The sequence below is a fragment of the Amphiura filiformis genome, chromosome 8 (assembly GCF_039555335.1).
Source record: "Amphiura filiformis chromosome 8, Afil_fr2py, whole genome shotgun sequence".
In the NCBI taxonomy this organism is placed as follows: domain Eukaryota; kingdom Metazoa; phylum Echinodermata; class Ophiuroidea; order Amphilepidida; family Amphiuridae; genus Amphiura; species Amphiura filiformis.
The window spans coordinates 40,734,978-40,760,958 of NC_092635.1; the positions used below are offsets into that span (position 1 = coordinate 40,734,978).

Genomic DNA, 25,981 nt, shown 5'->3' on the forward strand with positions numbered 1-25,981 from the left:
AGAGGGGGGCAAGCGATTGTTGGCACACATTCATTGGGTGCCTTTTTAATAAAACGCTCTAAAAGGCTTAGGAAAACAGTACGGAAACGCTTACTAATATGCAAATTTCCTGCTCGCTGCGCTCGCAACATACATCTAGACCATTTTATTCCCTTATTCATTTCTTTATTTTGTGGCCCTGGTTATCGCCGGTGCGCAAAAATAGCATTGACACGCACAACACGCATCGTTCTCGATGTCTGCAACACAACGCCGAGCACGCGGAGTACGCACGCGTTGAAAAGAGGCGCAATAGTCGAGTCGAATCGGGTGACGACGGAAAACCCTTAAAAAAGGATCATCACCTATTCACCATGCAGTATTCGATTTCAGAAAAGGGGGCCTATTGACAGGCACATTACGGTACTGCGTGCCGCTTCAAAAGTTGACCCCCTTTGTAATATGGATATTCGATGCCATTATTATCTCATTGTATATTGCCCAAACGTATCCATCCCTAATTGATTATAGCCTTTTCGCTAACTAAAGTACAGCAGTACAAAAAATCAGGAGTGCTTACTGACTGCGTATAAGATTATGATAATATGGAATGATACATTATTTTTATAGGGATGAACGTGGTTGGTGATTTTACATATCATAGCCTGGTGGAAATATTACAATTTATTTAATTACATTGAACTAGGATTTGAAGTATATATTAAAAATAAAAATAATATTTGATTTGAAATAAAATACTAAACTATATCTGAATTAATAAGTATTACTTGAGAAAATAGTAAAAAACTAAAAACTAAATCACACAGCTTGGATCGGAAAACAACTGCACTGCGAAGCCATGTTATAATTCTGCCGAGTTGCAACCCCGAAATTACAGTAAATGAACATTGTTTTAAGTGAACCAGACACATCTTTCAAAATGAATAGTGAAGAAGGGTAAGATAGGTGTTAGAATTTTGCTACGAAATTTGTATAAATGCTGTTGATCGTGTTTGTGAGCAACTTAATTTTTACAAACAATGGTACCAAAAATGGAAAGCTGTTGAATTCGACTGCCTTGCATATTATGCATGGCCACCATGTTGCAGATCAAAGATATGGACCTTCATATAGATTCATGTGATATCAGCATACAGCAGCAGCTGCATAGCAGTGGCTTGCTCAAGTGTCTTGGTGCTTTAGGAAATTGAATGCAAATTATCAGGGATGCAAGCAAGTTTCAGGTTTTGGCAATGGCATGCTCAATCGATTCTTCATTATTCTTGCTCGAGAACTCTAGCCAAGAATTTGCTCACAGATAGCTTCACATTCTAGGCTAGAGACCATTGCATTCAAAATCTAGTCGGATTTGCTGAAGCATGACACCGTGTAAAGCAATGGAATCGGAAGTAAACACCCGATCACCAATGATCACGACGGGCGATCGCATCAAAAATGTTGCTAAAATTATACTTCAGAAAAATTTTAGACTGTCCAAAATAGGCAAATCTTGCTCAAAAGATACAGTTGACGCACCAAAACTACATTCATCCAAATTTCAATTTTTACAGAATGAATAACCTCCGGTGCAACAAATTGCACCGCTGTCTGACCAAAAAACGATAGCAACGCACTCTAGCATCGAATGCGTAACTATCGTTTGCAAATTCAAAGCTAGGGTTCTCGAGTAAATTTGCTGAGGCATGACACGGTGTAAAGCAATGCCGCAATGGAATTGGAAGTTCAGAAGTAAACACAGCCGATCACAACTGGCAATACCTTGCATGGAAGAAAAAGAATGTTAATATTATAAAACAAATTAAAATAATATTATAATGAATGATATAATGTTATGTAAATGTTTTTATTATTTTCATTTGGCGACATATACATGAACTAGTCCATTAACAATGTGCGGGGATTGAATGGAATATTATAAGTCCATATTTCACTGACCTCCCAATTCATAGAATCAAATTAATCAACTCTGCACTATTTTTCCCTTTTTTCAGAAAAATGTTTGTGGGTGGTATCAAGCAGGATACTACAGATGGTAAGTGTTGTTTCTTTGAAATCAAGCCATTTGCAAAAATTGGGCTACAGCTGTTACACTTGGATTTCAAAGTGTTACCCGCAAGCCAATGCTGTTGTATTCTGTCTGTATCATGCTAGAGTATATATATTTGTTGAAATGTTTTCGATGTATTTTATTTGGATGTTCAATGGAAGGGCTAGAGATCAATGTACTGGTATCAACTTTTATCAAAACATGCATTGAAGTAGGGATGACCAATGAACCATCAACTTGATTAGAACACTCCCATAGACATGCAGGGAGCTCAACTGTGCACTGCTTGCACAGACATTTCTAAATTGATCTCATTCTTTTAATTTTCAATATTTTTCTGTAAAAATTGGGAAGTTACTGCCAATTATATTTTGTAACTATCTTGCAAATTACAGCAACATAACTTATTTCGTTTTTTCTGTAAGTGCGAGTCAAAATTGGTCCATCGCCACAGTGCGCTTAATTGCCAGTGGCTGAGTTCAGCACTGCTCAAGAATGGCACAAAATATTCATGTCAATAATTTCAGGTGAAAAACGTGGCCTACTGAGCTGAAATTTGGCAGAGTTGCCAGTAATACCTCTGTCATACCCTCTGTAAAAAAGGTTAAAATATTGAACAAGTAGATCTTGAGTTACAAATTAAATCACCAGCTTCCCTTTGGAATTTCCATACTCCTTTCGAATCATGCTAAGAAGACACCTTTCTGAACATAAATGTGAAGTTTCGTGCTCATTTGATGTATTTTTCACCTGATTTCAATCCTAAACGTTTTGTTATATTTAGGCCCATACCATCTACAACTTGCTGCTGGCTATACCTTGTTTAGGACTTTCACCTGAATGTGCAACCATAACTGTTTCAAAATAGCCCGCGATAGTCATGCAGGTAACTCCGAGGTCAAGCATTGAATTGGTTTGAACAAAGATACTCATAATGTATTGAGTATCTTTGGTTTGAATGAGGAATACTACAGGAACCAGCGCCTTTTGTTAGAAGTCACACATGAGCATGATGAGTAAAGTGGATAATCTCTATTGTTGTTAGTGTTGGCCGATCCAACCCAAGATCGGATCTGCCGATCTCCGATCTGAAAATTAGCAGATCGGGCCGATCCGATCCCGATTCAGATTCCTTAAATGTTATTCTACAACCAGTACAAGTTCATTCAAGTCGGGCCCCAGTAATGTTAACGGTCAAAGCTTAATTCCCCAAACCTGTAACTATGTAATATGATGACCGTTTTAGAGGTTTTTCATGTCAATATCAACCCAAATAAAATACCATTTTACACCCCAAGTCCCAGCGTTACTCACTCAGTGCCTCCGATTGTCGGAAGTTTAATCATTAATCCATTTCTCTTGATTGTTTTATTCTTCTTTCTTCTCCGCGAATCAACTTTGATTTGCGTGTTTACCAAGTTAGGCGAATCACTGCGCGAATTGATTCGATGACCCTGCAGCTAAATCAGCTCCATCGATATTATAATAATTTATGCATATGACGTATTGGGGAATACCGCAGAATTCCCATCCTGATTGGTTGTGCAGAGTTGTTTACAGAAAGAATTCATGTGTTCGGAGATAAAGAGATGAAATCGTCCGTGTGAGGAGGAATAGCGCGAATGTGCGCGATTCTAAAAATAACATGCCCTCAAATTCACCTTGGGAAACCCGACATTGAAGGGCGCACGTGTCGAGTGTTAAAGTGTTTACAAATTTTTCCCAGGGACGCCCTGTACAGTCGGGAGTGTTGTCACTGAGTGGATAATATTATAAAATACAGTATGAAACGACATGATTCTTGCGGTGGTAACAACGTTTTTTGGAAATATATTGGCATTAAATAGTAGTAATGTTACATAAGAAAGTAATGGTAAGCTTAAAGAATTGTTGTGTACTTTTATTACTGTCAAGTTCAGAGATCGGTAAGCTAGATCGACAGCTGATAGCTCATCTGCCGATTCAGATTCAAGGCCAATGCAGTCCATATCGGCACCGATCTCCGATTCACAGATCGGTATCGGCCAACACTAATTGTTGTGAATGAGTCAATGACCTTCAAAACTTAAGATTTTGTTTACATACACCTACTAATTGGTCATATTAAACCCAATAACATTGAAATTCTTGGTTGTGAAAAAAAAAGTTCACCTTCTTAGTGCAATTTTGATTTTGTGCCATATCGGCTATCTTGGATGATTTTTGGCGAATGTCCTCTAAATGCATGATTTCAATGCCTCGGTTTGAAAAAAATAAGTTATGCCAGTGACTAGACAAGTGCCATTTCATAAGAAACCCTTTGATACTTTCACAATATGCTTGTTTCATGTTTGCAAATATGTTAAAATAAAGAAATATATAAAGGTAAATATATGCTTATGCCAATTTTGCTCCCAATTGCTATTTTTGGACCTTGCATTTTATTTCGTTCCAATGACCGGTCAGAGAATGGGAAACTTTGATAATTCATAATTCGAAAAGTTTTTGACCGATTTTGACCATTTAACCACCAAAATACTTCTGTTGATGAGTTCTACCCAGAAAACAATATTTTGTAGCAATAGGGTCAACATGAAATTTTGATGGTCATCCCTAATTGAAGGGTTAACAGTATGGTACTGATATTTGATTATTTTAATTATTAAACAATTGTTTATACTTGTTAAAAATGCAGAGAACATTAAAGATTCCTTCAGCAAATAGAGTAGGCCTACCGTATGGTAGTTGGCAAGTCCTGATATTTAATAATTTTAATAATTTTTTTTGTACTTTTTAAATGCAGAGGACTTCAAAGAGTACTTCAGCAAGTATGGTGAGCTGACAGACTGTGTCCTGATGAAAGACCAAAACACAAACAGACCCAGAGGCTTTGGTTTCATTCGCTACAAAGATCAAGATGATGTCAGGAAAGTTCTTGAAGACAGTCCACACTTCCTAAAAGGAAAAAGGGTATGTTAAACTTTGTTTCTTTCAATTTTTTAATGCTTTCAAAAGTCAGGTCCTGATTTATTACAATTTATTTGCAAGGATAATGTAAAATTGTCACACTGTTATACAAACAAACAAACAAAAAGTCATTCCTTGGTATTTGATTGCTAATATTTTCCCACTTGGGAATTCTCAAGTTCGGTGGTGACTTTGCTCGTAATTTGCTGATCGCAGTATCAAAAAGTAAGGTTAACAGTGTGGTTCATGCATGTGTACAAAAGCAGTTTGTCAGCACGCTTGCAGCACAACCGTGAAAAACATGCATGTCACTAACAAACTTGAGGTGAACCAAAGAATAGCAGAAAGGGCAACAACTGATTTTGTTTGCCTTAATGCAGGGACTGTCTTTTGGAATTTGCAGGAGAGCATTAAAAAGCTCTTCTAGAGCCAGAGCTGTTTAGATCATTTACAATAGAATGTAAGGAGAGAATGGTCAACTAAGGAGAGCTGAAAATCACTCTTCCATATCAGATTTAAGGAGAGCAGTAGAGAGCGATTGCTCTCACTCTCCTCAAAAGGCAGTCCCTGCTTAATGCTACTAAGATAGCAAAAGATTACGAGTTGTGTATAGATTTTTTTGACAGAAATACATGTTGGTGGTATTCATATTCATTAATTATTCATACAAAACTGAAACATCTAATATAACAATTAATTTTCTCTTTTGTGTTTTGCCATTGGCTTTCCACTCTTGTGTGACCTCAGATTGACCCCAAACAATGTCTACCTCGTAATGTATCCAGGGAAATGAGTCGATCAGGGGGCGGCGGAATCATGGGCAGCGGCGATGCCCCACTCTCACAAAAGATTTTCATTGGTGGTGTCGGGCAAACAAGTGAAGAAGATATCCAGACAGAATTTGGTAAATACGGAAATGTAAGTAACAACTTGATGTAAAATATTCTACTTCTCTCCTAGTGTAAGTTGCATAATTGTTTCTTGCTAGTTTGGTTCTAGAATTGCCAACAGGCAAAGTCAAGCACCATCGGATAATGAGAGCCAATTGTTCCAAGTGCTAACCCCATTTTACACCTGTTACGGCACATTTTTTCACAGCAGTCTTGACATCATTTGTGTATATGTAGGCCAAAATGGCACCTCCGGGCTACCAAGATCACCATCACGCATGCTTATGACCCTTGAAAGAGCAGACACTGTAGAGCTGTAATTAACACAATTAATACAGCTCCCTGATAGGCACAAACAGCATATCAAATGATGGGCCCTCATCAAGCATAGGGATTTGACCTGTTGGTGAATGTTCTGTATATTTCATCTATGGTGGTCACATTACTTTAAGGTAGAAATGTGGTGTGAAGTGTTTAAGAATACTGTATTTCCACTATTAAATACCCTGGGGGCATTACATTTTCCAAAAGGGGACGTTTATTTGAGGCAAATGTTTGATGGAAAAAGAAATGTAAATCTTCGGGAAATTTCCTGATTTGAGGAAATTTTGCTTGGATCTTTCTTCCCTGTACAAAAGTATAGGGAAATATACATTTTCAGGAAATGTTTAAGCAGTTTCAGGAAATTATGCCTGGGCACCGTGGTCGATTGCCAGTTGGGTTTTGAAGCCACCCTTTGGTTAAAATCTAGGAAGTGTATTCCAAGCAATGCCTCAAACAATGCCCAGTAAATTCCAATATATTAGGTACAAAAAAGTAATATGTATACATTTTTGTAACTTCACCAAATCCACTGAATTCTTTCCAGGTTCTTGAAGTTGTGCTGATGATGGATAAAGTTACGGGCAATTGCAGAGGTAAGATGAACAGAACAATAAAGAAAACATATTTTGTAGAATGCGTAAATTATATATAGCAGGAATGGGTTTTAAAAGTCCGGAATTAAACTACCCAAACTAAAATGCGCAGTTAACAGCATTTGCAGCACCGTGTGCATTTGCTGTTGACTGTAGTTTTCATCACATCATAATGTACTATATTCTGTTACATTCAAGTGTAAACTAGTTTGTATTATTAAAATGGGACTGTTTCTTTTCCCAATTGATGAACCCACCTTTTTTCAGCTGAGTTGGCGATTTTTTCCAGAACATTTTCATTTGTATTTATACCTCAGCCTATTCTATAACGGGAAATTTAATGTAACTTGAAGTATCATGCTTAACAATCTTATATAATATTGGAATTTATGAATAAACAGGTGTTATATTAAAAGGCAATATGACGTATATTATTAAAATGTGAATTAAAGTAGAATTACACTAGATAAATATACCAATGTTTATTATTGTGTTTGATGTTTTTACAAGATATTTCTAGGTAAGTACTGTGCTACACTGTATCATAATTTGTTGACAAATTTGGGGTACTTTTGGGAAATTTTGGGTATTCTTGTCACTTCCCTGTGCATTTGGATTTTAATAAATGCCGTTCCATTTAAAAACATGCTAGGCTCAGATGATTCTATGCTATTTCGAAATTGGTAAGAAATTGTGGCAAACAGTGTACTTAGTCAATTTGGTATCATATTGTATTTTCGTACATAGTATGATAAGATCAATTTCCCCCCAGATTGTAGAGCCTAGACGTTGAAGAGCTGATATCTCATATAATATCCAAATGTTTACAAAAATACATCGCTAAGTGAAAGTCATATCAATTGGATTTACTTATTAATCCCTGAAAAGTGGTTCTGTTTAAAAACAATATGATAGTACAATTATAATGAAGTCTTATTGACGTAAAACCTGTTTCAATTAAGTCAAGGGAAAATATCTAGATGCAAAATGTTTTGAAGTTTGATGTACTTAGTTAGGCGCATCATGAAACAGAAAATAAAAAGAATATAGAGTTTTGCTTGCTAAGAATATTTTGCTTGTATTGTTTGTAGGTGGTACCATTTTTAAGTGCCAAAAGTGAGCTTGAAATCAAATTCAGTTTTCCAGATGAAATGAAATTAAACATGTTCGATTATGAGGGCTCTGTTATTAACTTTAAATTAATGGGTTAAGTGTGTAGACCAGGCTTAGACAAAAGCTTAGACAAGGCTTAGGTAAAGCTTTCCTTTTTTGTTTGAAGACTAAATTACATATTGTGTATTGTGGCCTGTCATATTATCAGTTAATCACTGATAATTGCGTCTGTGCCACCGTTGTTTCACCATTTAGTTCTGTTTCTTCATCCGTAGGTTCAAGTATTGTAAAGCAGTGTAGCTACATGTAGCTAAGTACAAGTGATAAGTCAATTGGCTGTTGCAATGTGACATCCCCAGAACAGGTTACAGGTTGCAAGTTTAATATTTGTGTGGCAAAACTGGGATGTAACTTCCTTAAACTTAAGATGGGTTTATGTGGCACTGTCATCTGTGATTACTAATAATTAGGCGGGTGGGCTTTCATGACATTTGAATGTGGATTTTTAAGTTCAGGTGAAAGCTGGGTTGGTAGGCATAGCCTTAGACCTATGTTGGAGTGATATCTTAAATGGCATCATGTGCAATATGCGTGGGTATGGAAAATATCTTTTGATTTGCAATGAAAAAAATATGGTTATGAAAATCTAGATATGCAACATTAAATATTTATGATAGTCTAATAATTCTCTATGACATTGCATTTCTGCTGGGATCATTTATAGCAAATTATTTTTCATTCTATAAATAAATTTCATTGTATATTTTTATACTGATGCAATGGCTAATTAAGAGGGATTTAGACCTAGGACTAGAGTCAACCCCATGGGCACTACCGCCATTCTTACAGTTCCCCCGATTGGTTAATTACATGATATGATCATTTGAGTAACCAATTAAAATAGGGCTTTTAGATCTTTTGGTAATTTTAATCTTATTACCCTGCAGTCCTTCCAACTTTTCTTACCATATTTCTGATTGGCTCAATACATGATATAGCCCTCTTTGAAACCAATCAAAATAGGTCTTAGAGGCTGATAATTAGGCCGGTAGTGCCCATGGAGTTAATAGGGGTGTGTGTGGGATAGTGATATTGCAACAGCTAAAACTGTACTATACTTTTGAGTGTATACCTACCTATCTACTACTACTTGTATCTAACCATATGCTACCTCATCACCATTGAATTCAACACGCTGTAGGCTTTGGCTTTGTCACCTTTGACAACGAACAGACGGTCAACCAGCTTTGCGAGAGGCGATATGTCACGATTTTGGAAAAAAGGGTGCAGTCTTTAAGATTTTTGTTTTTTGTTTGTGTCCAGAGTTTTGCAGAAAATGAAATATATGAACACCAAATGAATTAGTTGCAAACACTGTGATAACTGGTGTGTGTATCTGGAGTTCTTGACAGAGTTCTTGACAGATACAATACAGATATCACTCACTCAAAATTAACCCATCAAAACTGTATAACCAGTTCTGTTACAATCCCTATTGCTTAAAATACATACACTACAAAATTCCTATTGGGTCTGCCTGCATAGGTACACAGTCCCTAAGGTACTTGGCTGGTACTGTGTAGTACCAGGGGTGTACCAGTGCAGTACCACTGCTGGAGTCCTGTGCAGTAGCAGCATTGGTACTATGTAGGTACTTTGTGTGCACCAGTCAGGTACCTTGGCGACGGTGTACCTGTGCAGGCGGCCGTAATAGGAATCTTGTAGTGTACCAATCATAATCTCTCTTTATTTAAATAGAGCTTCCCATTTTTCATAACTTGTAATGGATTTTGCAACTCGCAATGTGTCATAAAGTTTAGCGAAACCCCGCCCTGGTCATTCATGGCTATGGGTGATTTTGTTATTTAAATCGAGTGATTGCAGTTACATCAGTAGTATTCAGTATTTTGTTTTGAGTAAATCTCTGGTCTTCAACACTGCAAACTTCCATGGTGGTCATATTCAATCGGGTACCTTTGGATTGTCATATTATTTTATTTGCCTCTGCAAAAAAAAAATGTACAAATCGTAAGATTAGATTTTGCATTTTTGGCGTGAAATCGCATATTTTTGCTTTTGGAAAATCGGGGTGCATTTTTTGACCTCCAAAATTGCGTATTCCTAGCAGCCCTAGCCTATCCCAATTGATAAATTGTAAGATACGATGTCATGTCATCAGCAAACAATATCCTTTCTAATTTCGCATAAAGTGGATCTTTGTAAAGTTAGTAGGCAGTGACCCCGGCAGTGACATTACTTTTATGTATGTTATGGTGATCGTTTGTCTTCTTTTTGACCATCTTTTACATAACATCTGAACATGAATATTTTCAATTCAATAGTTGTATTTGATTTGACAAAAAAGTACCTCATATGAACTGTTGCAATTGCCATGGAAGTTTTCAATGTTGGGTAATTAAGTACGGAATGTAAGACGATAGTGAAGATGAAAGTGAAAGGAGTGAAATAAAATGAAGGATGTTTTGCTATAAAGTGGTTATTCCCAATCCCAATGTACTGTGCACAGTTTAAAAGATAGCAAGTCCTCCACCAAACAGAACATCAGAAAGCATGACGGCATGATTTAACTCCCAAAATAGTTGTGCAGTACAGTTGAAGGTTTCTTTGTCAATTTTCTCAAAGCTATGCCACTCCCCAAGACAATTTCTAAAACACTAAACATCCTTCATCAAGTATGTAAGAGTGAGGTTGTTACTGTTAGCTGTTCAGTACCGTTTACCTCTGCAACTATTCACCATGTATTATGAAATATGTGGTTGTGTTTCCCCTTTGTGCAGATTGTAGATTACGTTGAATTAATAACTAAAGCTAACATTCTCCCTGCTGTTTGTAGTACTAGTGTAGTTTTGTCAATCTTTCCTCATTTTGTTGTGACAAAGTGTTTTTTTCTTTTAATTCAAATCAGTTGTTGACTTTGAAGTTTTATTCAATTTAGTACATGTATACTTCAAAATAATTGAAATCATTTGCAGTTATTTCTTTTGATTTGTTGGACTTTATTCCTGGCAGTTTTCTTCTGGTATTTTGTATTCTGGAATATGTGGTCAAAAATCTGTAGTTGTAAGTCACAAAATTCGTTTTTTATTTGGTTGACTTATAATTTGGTCTTACAAAAATACCAGCGTCCTCTGCGAGACAATTTCTTTCATCTGGTTCAGAGCACGATGTCATCAGCTGCCGTAAGTGTGTTTCTCGTACTACCGTCAGTGCTTTCTTGATGGAAGTTAGGGAGTCGCTCTTCAACTTACCTGTTTTTTCTTTGTGTAGGATATGTGCTGAAAAGTTGACTACGGAAGTGACTTCTGGATCATCTCTGCTACATTAACTAAGCTTACTAAAATATGTATGTTCAATATGAGAGAGTGAGCGATAGATGCGGAATAACAGCTTGTGTGTGTAAAAGTTATGGGTGAAAGAAATCTCAGATGATTGTGATACTTTGACATCAATATGGTGCGAAATATTTCCTCACTTGCTACAGGTCTCTTACAGTTTGTACAAAGTGACAACGTGCGCGTATACAGTGCATTAACAGTGCGTAGTGCTGCGTCTCTGCTGCAGGTATGCATGCCTTCAAAGTCGGCACAATGTGTGCGTCCGCGTCGGTACTTTGTACTTCAGAGAAGACTGACTGTAAAAGGGGCGGCTACAAGTGCTTGTGTATAAAGTGCCTCTTCTGAGGTTTTACTGCACATGTACAGGTGGTCAATAAGGTATGAGATGTCAAAATGTCACCATCGTAAAATCTCTTCATGAAGAGTAGGGAGATATATCTTCACACTTGGAGTCGGTTTTCAAACTTTTTGGTCATGTTAAAATACTTGGAGCACGGTAGTATATCTATAACCTCAATGACAATGTTGTACTTGAGTAATAAGCCAAATCCAAAGTAGTAATGTACCAGTACTTTAGTGTAAGTACGTTATAAGTTGTACATTAGCTTTGTAAAGTAAGCCTCATTTACTCACCGTACACAGTGTTTGGATTATTGCCTTTGTTTTTTCACGTTAGTAAGTTGTACTTTTGAGTAAGATTTAATCTTTCCCTAGAGAAGTCCCTGTCAGAGGGTTGAGCTTTCAGAACTCTAGCGAGTGCCATCTTCAGAGCCGGAAAGTTGTACTTTTGTATAAATATATTCCTCAGCACAAGTAATGGTAATACTCGACTGATCAAATTTTTGTCACTTGTAGAGTATTAAGTTGTTTATGAATTAACTTGCATATTTAACATTCAGATATCAGTGTAAAATAGTTATAGATGTTTCTGCTCCAAGTAGTTTAATTATTGTTAAGAGGTTATACTCCCAAAACAATTGATTTTCACAACGTTGGTATACTTTTATTGTCAAAAAAAATTTCCATTTTAAATCTTGCAAAATAGAATTTACATCATTATAAAGGTTATGAAATTTGAATGTCTCGAATAAAATTGAAAGAGAAAAAGAAACTATGAGTGTTTCTACATGTAACTATGAGTGTTTCTACATGTAGACAGTGATATATGACATGGTATACACTATACAGATAGCTAGGAGGTTGATCTTTCACAAGAGTATCATTGTGATGTATGGTATGATATACATGCTTTCAAAATGTGATCTCATGGTCCGTGTGTAACAGTGCAGATTTGTGTAGTACCATAGTGCAAATAATAAGGTCAACCTTCTCAGCTTCTTGTGAGATTTGTAAGTCATTTGTGTGTGTATAAAACATTTTTTGTGACTTTTAAAACAGGTTGAGATCAAAAGAGCGCAGCCTCGAGATGCTCAGGGTGGACCGCCAGGTGGCAGAATATTCAACGCCGGACCCATGAACCAAGGTGGGCCACCTATGGGTCAAGGTGGACCACCAATGGGCGCAGGTGGTCCTCCTGCAGGCTGGAATCAAGGTCAAGGTCCAGGAGGATGGAACCAAAACCAGGCAGCTAGCTATGGAGGAGCACAGCCAGGAGGTTTTAACCAACAGAATAATTTTGGAGGTCAGTCCTACATTTCGAGGGTTCAGAACTGGAAAGCCGTAACTCACTATGACCAGCTCTCACAAAATGAGCTTAAAGTTGGCTCCTTGCTTTGGCCTTCAAAAATTAATATTTCCTCCATGATGTCTTTTGTTTTCTATTGAATTTTGTCAGGATTGATACTGTATCTTCTATAGTGTCCTGGCAACTTTATGCTCATTTTGTGGGAGCAGGTGATTGTGAGTTGAGGCTTTCTGGCTCTCAACCCTGGTTTGTCTTGTGCCTTATATATCCCCCCATGCACAGTACTAGTATACTCTGACCAGACTAATGTGTGAACTAAATTAATTACACCTAAAATGTCTATGTGACTGTTGAACACAAAAAGGCTGGAAAGTATACAGCTATTTTTAAATGAAGTCCATTGCATATCTCAATAAAACTATTGATCACCTTTTTAAGGGATGACACTTTATGACCGCTTGCCCCATGACAGAACCAGCAGTTTTAACAGTTTTTATTCCAAACAATAGCAACCAGTCTCAGTAGCTGATTCTGTCAGGGCTCCAGCGGTTAGGCTTGAAGCCATTCCTAGCTACTTAAAATTATTATCATCAGTTGGCCACGAACCTTCAACCACATCGCATGGTTCCTTGGACTGTGGACTCCCAGGCCAGTGATGCAACTTGGTCAGGTACATCATACCACCACAATCTCCCTAAGCATACTACATAAGAGCAATAAGGTCTGTTCCCCAGGCTTTCTCTTTCTATGTAATGGAAAATTAAAGGACATGCACAGTATAGCATCATAGAGTTTAAATTCAGAACAATTTTATCATATATCTTTAAAAGCAAGATCTAACAAAAATAATGAAGCACATTTTCCAGCCTCATTTGTGGTAAATGGTCACATAATTTGGAACCTTAAAATACTAATAATAAGATTGTATATTGTGGTAATTAACAGTAAGACTTACATAATTTTGTATGCCGTGTTGTGGGTTTCAGGTGGTTGGAATCAGCCTCAACAGCCCCCCATGGGTAAGTGTGTGTGTATAGATATGCTGCTGCTAGTCTGCCTGATCAGTTTCATCTTGTAGCCAAATGTAGTGAAATGCTGGAGCTCTTTGGGGTAGAAATCGTAACTTGTTTTTCCTGTAGCTCTTCTTAAGTTGTTGTTTGTTTGTCTTTTATTTGTTTGTTTATTTTCGATGGAGTCTTTTCTTAGCCTTCAAGAAGTTTCAAGACAGACTTTCAAAGAGATGCAAGAGCAGTTGCATTCTCTATGTCAGTTTGATTAATTCATGGCACCCCATGATGAATTCCTACCTCTTTATATCATCTTGTTATATCTATATACCAAACAGGATACTCCAGGATACCTACTGCGGCCGATTCAACCCATCTGTATACTGTTTCAGATTTTAAATGGGCTTAATTGAAATCCATATACTGTACCCCTATGGAAGACACAACCTTAATCTCCCACACAGGGGATGTAGATTTCAAATGGAGTCACCCATTCCGATAACCCCATTTGAAATTCACACTCCCTGTGTTGAAGATTAAGGTCATGTCTTCCATAGGGGGTGTATGGATTTCAAATGGAATGGCCCAATATAAACCATATTTTCAGATATATTTACTGATTTAGCTGTTAGCTTATTTACAGGTTGATTGTCTGAAGGGTCATCAGTCCAAAAACTAAATTAAAGTATTATAAACCTGAATCCTTACACATAACCATAAACTTCACCCTAACACATAACCTCAGCACTGATCTAAACATGACCCTAAACCTAACCCTAACTCTAATCATAACTCAATCATTACCATAGCCTAATCCTAACACTAAACCTAATCCTAACCTAAAATGCCCTAAACCCTAACTGTAACCATGTTTGGACTACTGACCCTTTGACTATAAATGGACTGTTCCCGTTTGCTTATTATAGTCACGTGATGAAGCAAATACGGGTCATTTGTCACTCAATTATATTTTGAGATATGGTGAAAACAGTTTTTAATACACACCTTTATGGTTTCTCTACTGGATGTCGATTTGTACCGAAATTCCTTCCCACAAGGTAATAGGCATATTGCATAACAATAGATACAGTTCAGAGGTCAATCCATCTCCTTTGTTATGCAGTATGCATATTGTACTGTGGGAAGGAATTTGGGTACAATTCGATATCCGCATGAGAAACCCTAAAGGTGCGTATCGAAATTGAGTTGTTCTGCAAAATTAATATATTCATCTCTCTGGAGCTGTATATCCAATATTGATGATGTTACTGGGTCACTCCATATCAAATCAAGGAGGCGCCCCACCTGACCCCCTCAGATTTGCTTTATATTTTAGTCATATGTTGTACCTGTAAAAATATTAAAAACCTGCAAATTTGAGGTCTGTAGCTCTTACGGATTTTCTGTGGCAGGCATTTAAAGTTGGAGTAGGGAGGTCTAAATTTGGACCCAAAAGTTACCCCTTAAATAAATTTCATCTTTGGGAGTCTGTGCCTTCTTTATAAAAAGAAAGAGAGGTCTGAAACTTTGCATACACACTAACTGCATGCCCAAATTGTCAAAAATAAAAAATAAAAAATTCTGTAATTTTGCGTTGTGTCACGGGGTCATTAAATATGCAAGAAAAAATGTAATGTTTTGTAAACTGGCAAGTTTAGCCCCCTAAATTCACATTTTTGTCAGATTAATTATTTTTGTTTTCACCGATGCTATATATAGGATAAATACAATGCATACCCAAAAAATTGGGGTCACAACTCATTTACATTTCGAACAGCGCCCTCACGAAGGTGAAATTTATTGCAAATTCAACATTTTCAGGGGGCCCAAAGTCGATGTGGTCCACCTTCAAAATTTATAAAACATCACTTTTATATAACTGCTAGTCTTAAATTACAACTTTGCTAAGTCCCAGTAATTGTATAGGTTGACTTCATATAAAATGACAAGCCCAAAGTTGACCATTTTCTTATGATTGCATGTAGTGCAAATGTGCGAATTCGGAAGGCTTGAAAGTCAAATTGGCCACAATATTAAAAATAAATGATTAGATGAGTAGTTATTGGCCCTATTTACTTGTATTTCCATTTCGTTTTCAATATATACAGATTTTTTATGGTAGCCATTTAAAGTTGGAGAGCAGCGCCCTCACGAAGATGTTTTGTAAACTGGCAAGTTTAGCCCCCCTAAATTCACATTTTTTGTCAGATTAATTATTTTTTGTTGTCACCGATGATATATATAGGATAAATACAATGCATACCCAAAACATTTAGGTCACAACTCATTTACATTGCGAACAGCGCCCTCACGAAGATGAAATTTATTGCAAATTCAACATTTTCATGGGGCCCAAAGTCGATGTGGTCAACCTTCAAAATTTATAAAACATCACTTTTATATGACTACTAGTCTTAAATTGCAACTTTGCTCAATCCCATTAATTTTATAGATTGACTTCATATAAAACGACAAGCCTAAAGTTGACCGTTTTCTTATGATTGCATGTACTGCAAATGTGCGAATTCGGAAGGTTTAAAAGTCAAAATGGCCACAATATTGAAAATAAATGACTAGATGCATAGTTATTGGCCCTATTTACTTTTATTTCCATTTTATTTTCAATATTGGGGTCAATTTGACTTTCAACCTTCGAATCGGCACATTTGCACCCTTTTTGCACTACATGCAATCATAAGAAAATGGTTAACTTTGGGCTTGTCATTTTATATGAAGTCAACCTATACAATTACTGGGACTTAGCAAAGTTGTAATTTAAGACTTGTAGTTATATAAAAGTGATGTTTATAAACTTTGAAGGTGGACCACATCGACTTTGGGCCCCCTGAAAATGTTGAATGTGCAATAAATTCCATCTTCGTGAGGGCGCTGTTCGAAATGTAAATGAGTTGTGACCCCAATTTTTTGGGTATGCATTGTATTTATCCTATATATAGCATCGGTGACAACAAAAATAATTAATCTGACAAAAATGTGAATTTAGGGGCTAAACTTGCCAGTTTACAAAACATTACATTTTTTCTTGCATATTTAATGAGCCCGTGACACAACGCATAATTATAGAATTTTTTTTATTTTTATTTTTTGACAAATTGGGCATGCAGTTAGTGTGTATGCAAAGTTTCAGACCTCTCTTTCTTTTTATAAAGAAGGCACAAACGCCCAAAGATGAAATTTATTTAAAGGGCAACTTTTGGGTCCAAATTTAGACCCCCTACTCCAACTTTAAATGGCTGCCACAGAAAATCCGTAAGAGCTACAGACCTCAAATTTGCAGGTTTTAATATTTTTACAGGTACAACATATGACTAAAATATAAAGCAAATCTGAGGGGGGTCAGGTGGGGCGCCTCCTTGATTTGATATGGAGTGACCCTACTGGCTTATTGGATCACATGGATAAGTATATTACAGTTCAAACAGATTTTGTTTGACAAAAGGCCTGATTTGCTTGATTGCATCACATAGGTGTAGTGTAATTTGTTTAGTAGTAGTACTTAAAATTTAATGTGTTTGTGAATAAGTTTGGTGTGGGTAGGTATGTGTCGTATAAAAATTTTGAAAGTGGACCCATCCATGTATAAATTTTTCACAAAAAGTCAGACCCATTGCTATACCAAAAGTCATATTTTCCGGCCATATTGAGTGCAAACTGCCAAAATTAATTATCTGCAAATTCTGAAAAGTTTAGCTACAGTTAGACAAAATTGGTCTGTTTCTTGGAACGTCTTTTGTAGTAAGTACTCTACCACCAACCGGGGAAAACTTCTATAATCTTCAGTATTATCGATCAGTGTGATGTGTACTTGCAAACTTATTCTTTCAGTAGAGAGGTTTCAAAAACCTGTCCTCTATTGACTTCTCTTGGGAAATTTGAAATCTATTCTGGAGAATACAAAATAGTTTCATATCGGTCATTCAGTCTTAATAGGAAATCAATTTTCACCCTACAAATGGTATGTACATGAGCTATTTCTTTTAAGATTACTTCACAAAATGCTTACAAATTGCATGTAATTGTGTTAACGTTAGCAAGCAGATGTAGCTTTAGTAATTTTCTTTCCAATTTACTGTAAATGTTTTGTTGAAAACATGCATTTAAAGTTAAAGTGAAGTATTGGTGCAAGTTGTTAGTTTTGATGCCGAATACAGACAAAAATGCTAATTCTGTCAAGCAACAACAGGGACTTTTTTTGTAATTTTCAGGAGAGCATTAAACAAGTCTTCTGCAGCTTTCAATGAGAGCTGTTTTGGAGCATTTACAAAAGAATGTCAGGAGATAATGATCAACTAAGGAGAGCTACAAATCACTCTCCTATATCATTAAGGAGAGCAGTGGAGAGCTAAGGCAGTCCCTGCAACAACTGGTGTCTTTTGAAATCAATTTGTTTCGATCCTTCTTTCATATTACAAATCGTGTGATCTTATTCACTGCAGGTAATTTTGGTCAACAAGGCGGGCAACCAGGAGGGTTTGGTGGTCAACAGCAACAACAGACACCAGGACCTGGTGGTCAGTATGGTAATTACAACAATCAGAATCAAGGGCAAGGTGGTAACACATACGGTCAAACACCACAGAATTATGGAGGAAATTATGCAGGGGGTCAACAGCAGCAACAGCAGCAGCAACAACAGCCTAACAATTATGGTAGGTTTACCCAACTCAGTAGAATGGGGCTATTCCATTTAAAATCCACACTACCCCTGTGGAAGATTTTGGAAACATCTTGCACAGAGGGAGTATGAATTTCAAATGGAATTAACACATTAGCAGCTACATTTGAAACACACTCTCCCTCAGGGGAAGATTGAGGTTGAATCTTTCTCAGAGGATGTATGAAAATCAAATGGGGCTTTGTAATGTGCTCATTCCATTTGAAATTTATATTCCACCTGTGGCAGGTTTTTCCAAAATTGTCTACAGGGGTAGTGTGGATTTTAAATGGAATAGCCCAATTCGCCAATGTAGGATTTGCACCTGCAACCTTGCGCATGCTAGGCTGCCTACGATAACCAGGTTTATGTCAAGGAAAGAAGGCAATGTAGTATGTATTTGATTATGTGCAGGGTGTCCCAGAATGAGTAGAACACATCCATAGGACAGTTTCCACGGTATTCTGGACCATCAACATGGCTTAGTTAATCATGTTTTCATCCTTGATATGTACAACACAAGATCCATCCATGCTTTAAACATAAGATTGTAAAAATTGAACAATAAACTTCAAGTTTGTATTGATACTGGGATGTCATAGGTTGCGAATTCTATGTTTTGGTGATTGTTAATAAATGCTCTGCGTCAGTATAAAAAGTCCAAGCTTTGAGGCATTTTCTCAAAATATCAAGAGCTATCTTAAGAACTACTGAAAAAAAATCTGGGCTTGTTTAATTGTACTCATTTGAATACATTTTTCATTCTGATTCCAAATATGTGACCCCACACCACAACTGAGCCCGGATGTCGCCCCTAGACCATTTTGAGGTTTTGGAATACTTGTAAAGGCCATACCATAAAGCTTTAAAAAAACACTTAAACCAGCTTCATAGCATATCTAGAAGTAAAGTTATGGTCGTTCAAAGGTGTCACGGTTTCAAAATGCGAAACCGAGAAAACACAGTTTAAAGTCGGGGTTTCAAAATTTGCCAATTTTAAATGATTTACAACTTTTGACCATAGCAACCATTACCTTCCATACATGCTATTACCACCAAACTTTGCACAGACACTTATTATATCCTATCCTAATTATTAAAAGAGAAAGAAACCACACTTCATCTTATTTTTGCATATTTAATGAGTTATTAATTAGATACTCATTAATCAGTATCGGATATCGTTAAAAATAAGCGGATGAAAATTCACACACATAACCATGTCCAATAATGTTGATATCAGCTGTGTTAACGAAAGCTTTTAGACAATTTATACAATAAAAGCAAATAAGAAACACTTAAAACAATTAAAAAAAATGTAAAGATAAACACTAATTAATACTAATTAACATCTTACACCATCACCATAGCAACAGAACAAATAACTAAACTTATGAATTTAGATGCCATTTCGAGTTTGTACCATTTTTGCATTGCGATTTTTAAGTGTTTTATTTTTCTGTGAATTCTACAATCATCAAATACATGAAAGACAGGATTATAGTATCAATTGGAACACTTAATTTTCACCATAAATAACTGTGTCATTAGCATGATGACCCTTGACAGCACTTATTGAACTGCCCGCTCTGAAAAGAGCGCTAGGCTAATGCTTTTGTAATGTTAACAGCAAGTTACCATAATTTAAACATTTTTAGTATGTAACTTCTGTGCTAAAATATAAAGATAAACACTAATTATTAACATCCGTACTGCGCAGAATCATCGGGTCAGCTGACGTAATTCGACCAATCAAACAGTCCATTCGCACAATCTTGGCAACATATGAACCAGATGTTTATACTAAAATAGGGTCATGTAAAACGGCCTCTCATTGGCTAATAACAATGATTACATGAAAATATCCGCTAGAAAATGAATCTGGAAATCCCCAGCTTTCCGGCAATACCAAACATGGCGGCACTCGAACGAGAGAATTTTTCGTAGCAGTGGACAAATTTCACGATTATTTCGACGCTCTAAAACACTTTTACTCAATTTTAGGAATATTTTTAGAACGACAAGCTTCAGAAAATGAGGTTTTTTACTTGTTTCTACTTTATATTTTGCAATGAAAGTTGGACTAGTGTAAGAAAACATATTAATCATTTCAAATCTTTAAAAATCTCATTTTTCATCGGAATGACCTTTCAAGTCAATTTTCACTGTAGCGCAAAATCAAGTTTAGCGACATCCGGGCTCAGTTGTGGCGAAGGGTCACATATGGTCATGAAAATTTACAATTTTGAAATATTTTTGAAAAAAAAAATTGAAACTTGTTGTCTGCTGTCGACACCTGCATGGAGAGTGTTAAAACTTCCATTCACATTGTATTTTTCAGGACAACCTCAGCAGAACTATGGTAACTGGCAGCCGCAGCAACAACAGCAGCCTAACATGTATGGAAATCAGGGAGGTGGTGATGGCCAAGCGTATGGAGGACAACAAAACTATGGAATCCTCAACAGCCACAACAGCAAGGTATGTATGGCTGATTGATTTGGTATTTATTTTATTTATTTATTTATTCTTTCTTTAGTGAGGGTTATACTGCTTCAGTGACAAGCACTGCTTTTCAAGCAGACCCTCATTGTATACACAGGTTATAATAATCTCATTTTGGTTCTAAGAACAGCTACAAAAATCTAGAACCTAGCATATCGTTTTAGGAGCAAGGTGATGGATCCGTGCAAGGGGTCAATATGATAAGATCCTTACTGTAAACTTAACAGGTGCATTCATTGAAAAGTATGCTGGTTCCCTGTCACATGAAGCCTAATTATCAAGTATAAACCTTTGTCTAATGGATAATCATTAAAATTACAATGGATTTGGCCATTTACAATACTTAGCAAAGCTTTGCAATCAGCTCTTGTTTAATTGGCTTCCAGTTTTATAACTGTGACATTCAAGAAGCATTTCTTGTCTTGTGTTGACAGGAAATATGGGGAATTATGCTCAGGAAGCCTCAGGTTACGGTCCACAGCGGGTCAATTATAACAATGCAGCCGGCTACAATCAACCTGGCCAACAAGGTTAGTACATAATTTTTTGGAATTTGTTTTTGGGAGGTGGTGGCAACCGCTTGTCTTAGTTAAGATCAGGGCGGGGGGGGGGGACCCTATTGTGTTGCCGGTCCATATATTATAAAAATTTAGTTTATAAACACTTTACAAAAAGTTCCCCTGTCTATTTATTAGTTATTTGATTAAAATGGGTGCACACATCATCAAACATATCATACCAACACTGTCTGAGAATTTTGACCGAAATAGTACTTCCATGCATGAGTGAGCGCATATTGAATGATGGAATGGGTCATTTCAAAAGTTGTAAAACCGTATGTCTTTTGATAGAGGATGATCAGGCAGTGTGAATTTCACTACCTGACACTGTATTTGCATGTATAAAGTTTAGTAATATCCTCATCATGTGTGTAATAATGAGTTGTTGGAGGATCAAGGTATTTGGCGTACGACGCCCCAGATCTGAATGAGCACACCGATCTTGCCCAGTTACGTTGGTGGGATGTCATCACGGAGCATCATCAGCACTTTTGGGTTCAAATTCTCTGTCGGTATTGGTATGCTCCAGTCCTCTTTTTAATTCAATTAATAGTTTTGCAGATACAAAGGGGAACTGACTTTTTTCATGTGTTTAGTAAGTTGTGATATAAGACAGGTATTGTAGGTTAGGCAATGAAAAATAAAACCCAACTCTATTGTCACAATTTTTGTATCATAATTCTGTTACTCACAATGTAGGTGCATATGGTCAAGCCATGGCTGGAAATTACAACGGTCAACAACAACAACAACAACAGCAGCAACAACAACCAGCTCCGATGCAACAGCAGCAGCAGCAACCCAGACCTCCCATGCAACAGCAACAGCAAGGCATGCAGCAACAGCAAACACCACAACAGGGCAACTATGGTCAGCCCCCTGGCGGTATGGGAGGAGCACCCCCTGGTGCCCCTGGCGCTCCCGGCGCCCCCGGTGCCAATTATCAGCAACGAGCTGGAGGAGCCGTACAGCAAGCACAACAGTTTCATCCATACAGGCGGTGAAGTGTCGTTATATATATTCTTGTAAGACCTGTTCATAATTCTTCACCGAACAAACTTGTTTGACTTAAAGTGAATCAACTGAAAGAAGTGTTAGAGGTTGTTATTGTGTCTCTTCAACCAGTTTATGCACTAGTGACAAATCAATCAACCAATACCAAAAAAATGGTTGTGATTGGGGAGATGTCTGAAGTATGTCTGTGAGGACTGGATAATTTCATTTTTTGTACAAAGGACAATCACATTTAAATCAAGTTTGTTTGAAGAATTCTGAACAGCATTTTGATGTTTGCCTTCCAGTCTACAGTGTGTCTCAAGAAAAAAAAATAAAACCGTAACATGATCAATAACCTTGTGTGGATTTTTTTTCTTCAAGTTTTATCATACCAAAATATTGCCCGTTTGTTTGTGAGTGTAGCCTGCTTCTGGTTACTGCCACAATGATGAGTATTATGTTAACCCCATGAGAACTACCTGCCCATTGGTCACAAAGAAGTTTTCATTATCAATTTGACCAATCAGCAACATTTTTAGAATAATTTCACCACACAAAAAATTGGGGTGAATTATTTGCAAAGCTCCATTCTGATTGGTGATTAAAATGAAGATATTGTGTAATTGACCAATCAGAGATTTTTGTATATATTTTTTCTTGATACACACTGTTACATGTCTGAAGGCTATAAGCATTACACTTTGTAGTATTTGGGATTCGTTGACACTGCTCAGTGACCTTCAGACAAATGATTTGATAAAACAAACAAACGGGTGATGAATTCTAGACGGGTATTTGTAAAAGGGCAGTCAGGGCAACATGGCCATATCTGCAGGGACAAGAATCGTCAGAATGGTCATGTAGTTTTATGTGTAAATATATGGTTCAGTAGCAACCCCAAACTTACGTTGACATACCTCACTGACGAAAAGACTATCAGTATTTTCTTGATTTTGTATTCCTTAGAATTTTAGCAGCAGGACAAAAAAGTGATATAATTAGGCTTCCTTACTAAAATGCTATCGTAGCAACCAATGATTGTCTGTCTGCACATGTACAATGAAGGCAGACTAAATGATGTTTATTAAATGCTAATTTTAACATCATCTACCTCACCACAAAATCTCACATCGATCGGCATTTAAAAGTTCAAGGGGTCACTGAACAGAGGCACTGAATGTTAAAAATGTAACTATGTAATGTTGCGAATAATACCTCTGTCCATGTTTCTATGTACCTCGTAGGGCCTTGAAGAAAATTCTGTTTTGGGCTCTCATCATGACAATGTTATTGTACAATTCTTTGTCGAGTTATTACGAGTTCATTTACATAGTTGGTTAGAAATAAGAGGCTGTATTAATTACGCCTAACATGATTCTTGTTTTTTATTGTCTCAGGGGATTTTGGATACGTAAAATGTAAGCCCAATATAAACATTTTCGTACACACAAGTACAAGCATTTATGTAGGAAAGAAAATTTGTTGACTTGATGATTGTACTTGATGACCAGAAGATTTTCAAGACTTAGGAAAAAATCAGGTCTAAGAAATTAATAAGGAAGATAAAAAAAAGTGTATGATACTTGATGTTAACTGATATAACGATCAGGGAATCTTTTAAAAGTGTACTGTTTTCTTCAAGGCCTATGCTACTGCTCCTATATCTAATTTTCAGACACAGCTTGTACATTTGAAAACAGCGAGTGTATCTCACAAGCATTCTGTAAACTATGCATGACTCAAAAATATTACGTTACACATGGTTTCTACCAAGAAACTGGTCTATAATGTCGGAGCTTCTGCGAAGTACACACACACCTTGACACAAATCCAGCTATGTACACCTGTGTCTGAGAATTACATATAGGAGCAATAGCTTATTTGAATTGAAATACCTCAAAAAGTACCATTGACAATTGTTGTGTTTGGGAGAGAGTTTGATTTGATGCAAAATAAAAACTTTTTTTTTAACTGAGGTTGAAAAGCCAGATTCTACTTTTTGATTTAGAAACTTTGTGACAGTTTGTTATAATATCTTGTATGAACGTGAAAATCAAATTTTGAACTGGACTTAAATGTGTGCAACATTTTTCTGGATAAGGTACAAATCTTTCATTTTATGACATCCATGTCATTTACAAGATTCAAACTAAAATCTTTGTAGTAGAGGCTTACTAATTATGGTGGTTTCCAAAATCATATTCTGGAGAAGGTACAAATCTTTAATTTTATGACATCCATGTCATTTATAAGATTCAAACTAAAATCTTTGTAGTAGAGGCTTACTAATTATGGTGGTTTCCAAAATCATATTATTGTAAGAAATCAGCAGGCTTGGTCATCTCAAAATGAGGTTATACACACCAAGTGCATGTTTTCTGTGTTTACGCCTTTAATTACAAAATGCACTTTTGCGCACGCATTTGCAGGGAGAACCTGGTTTGGTAGCAAGATGGCGGGTCGATGCAAAAGGTCAATTAAGCACTCTATATTTTTGAAAAGTCCAAACGTTTGATAATGAGCAAATATAAAAATACAGCAAGCTTGCAATCTCTCTCCCAAAATGACTATCCAGTTAAACTAAGTATAACTGGGTTTGTTGTCATTGTGGAACTATTTTTGTAATTGTAGGTTTAAGCCTTTGTGACTCAACATGAACAAGTGAGACCTGATAAATGATAGTTTATTGGGATTGTTTATTGGAACAGTATTATGCATAGATGATGAAACAAATTGTGTACAAAGATCCCAGTCAGACATTCAAAATAACACAATATCATTGCCTCAAATGCATATATCTGTTATTCATGATGTGGTTCTATTATTGTTAACTACCCAGCCATCACAAATGCATTTTTAAGAATGTTTGTAGTAAGTTTTGAAATCATTTTTCACAATTAAAACAAAAACAACATGTTAATCAGGGGTAGCGCTAGAACTAAACACTCCAGTGTCCGCAGGGACCCCCGAACTTGCAGAAAATTAAAAAGTAAGGGGTCCGGAGTAGAGTTTGGTGAGTCCCCGTTGCACAAATGCAGCATAAATAGTATGTCTGCAATAGCGCTAGATTGAAAAACTGGGGTCTGCAGGGACCCTGAACTTGCAGAAAATTTAAAAACAGGGGGTCCGAACTCTATTTTGGTGGGTCCGGGACCCCAAAAAGCAACTTAGCACTACCCCTGATGTTAATAACATTTAAATGTTTGGTTACATTAAGACCATATATACAAATTATTAATGTTTTATACATTCATTATAATTTTACCAAAATGTTTGGTTTGTTTTTTTGACAAAATGTGTCGGCAAAATATTTTATCTTTGCAA

The 25,981-nt window shown here is 36.6% G+C and overlaps 1 protein-coding gene across 2 annotated transcripts; it reads left to right on the top strand.

Moving 5' to 3' along the window:
• The first annotated feature begins 815 nt into the window (after positions 1 to 815).
• LOC140159037 (uncharacterized) lies at positions 816 to 25,045 on the top strand. Of its 2 annotated transcripts, XM_072182363.1 has the most exons (12): positions 816 to 936; positions 1,992 to 2,032; positions 4,830 to 4,996; positions 5,741 to 5,911; positions 6,752 to 6,800; positions 9,115 to 9,197; positions 12,668 to 12,911; positions 13,901 to 13,933; positions 18,379 to 18,591; positions 20,938 to 21,077; positions 21,536 to 21,631; positions 22,361 to 25,045. In XM_072182363.1, the coding sequence occupies exons 1-12, from the start codon at positions 881 to 883 to the stop codon at positions 22,688 to 22,690; spliced, it is 1,623 nt and encodes a 540-aa protein (XP_072038464.1). In that variant the 5' UTR covers positions 816 to 880; the 3' UTR covers positions 22,691 to 25,045. The 2 variants fall into 2 exon arrangements, with proteins under 2 accessions (XP_072038464.1, XP_072038465.1); XM_072182364.1 differs by lacking the exon at positions 13,901 to 13,933.
• Positions 25,046 to 25,981: the final 936 nt, after the last annotated feature.

Excerpts from the sequence above, each read along its gene's own strand:
- LOC140159037 (XM_072182363.1), top strand. The coding sequence starts at position 881 with ATGAACATTGTTTTAAGTGAACCAGACACATCTTTCAAAATGAATAGT. Across the intron at positions 6,801-9,114 it reads AGTTACGGGCAATTGCAGAG|GCTTTGGCTTTGTCACCTTT; the intron begins GTAAGATGAACA and ends AACACGCTGTAG. Across the intron at positions 18,592-20,937 it reads ACAACAGCCTAACAATTATG|GACAACCTCAGCAGAACTAT; the intron begins GTAGGTTTACCC and ends TGTATTTTTCAG.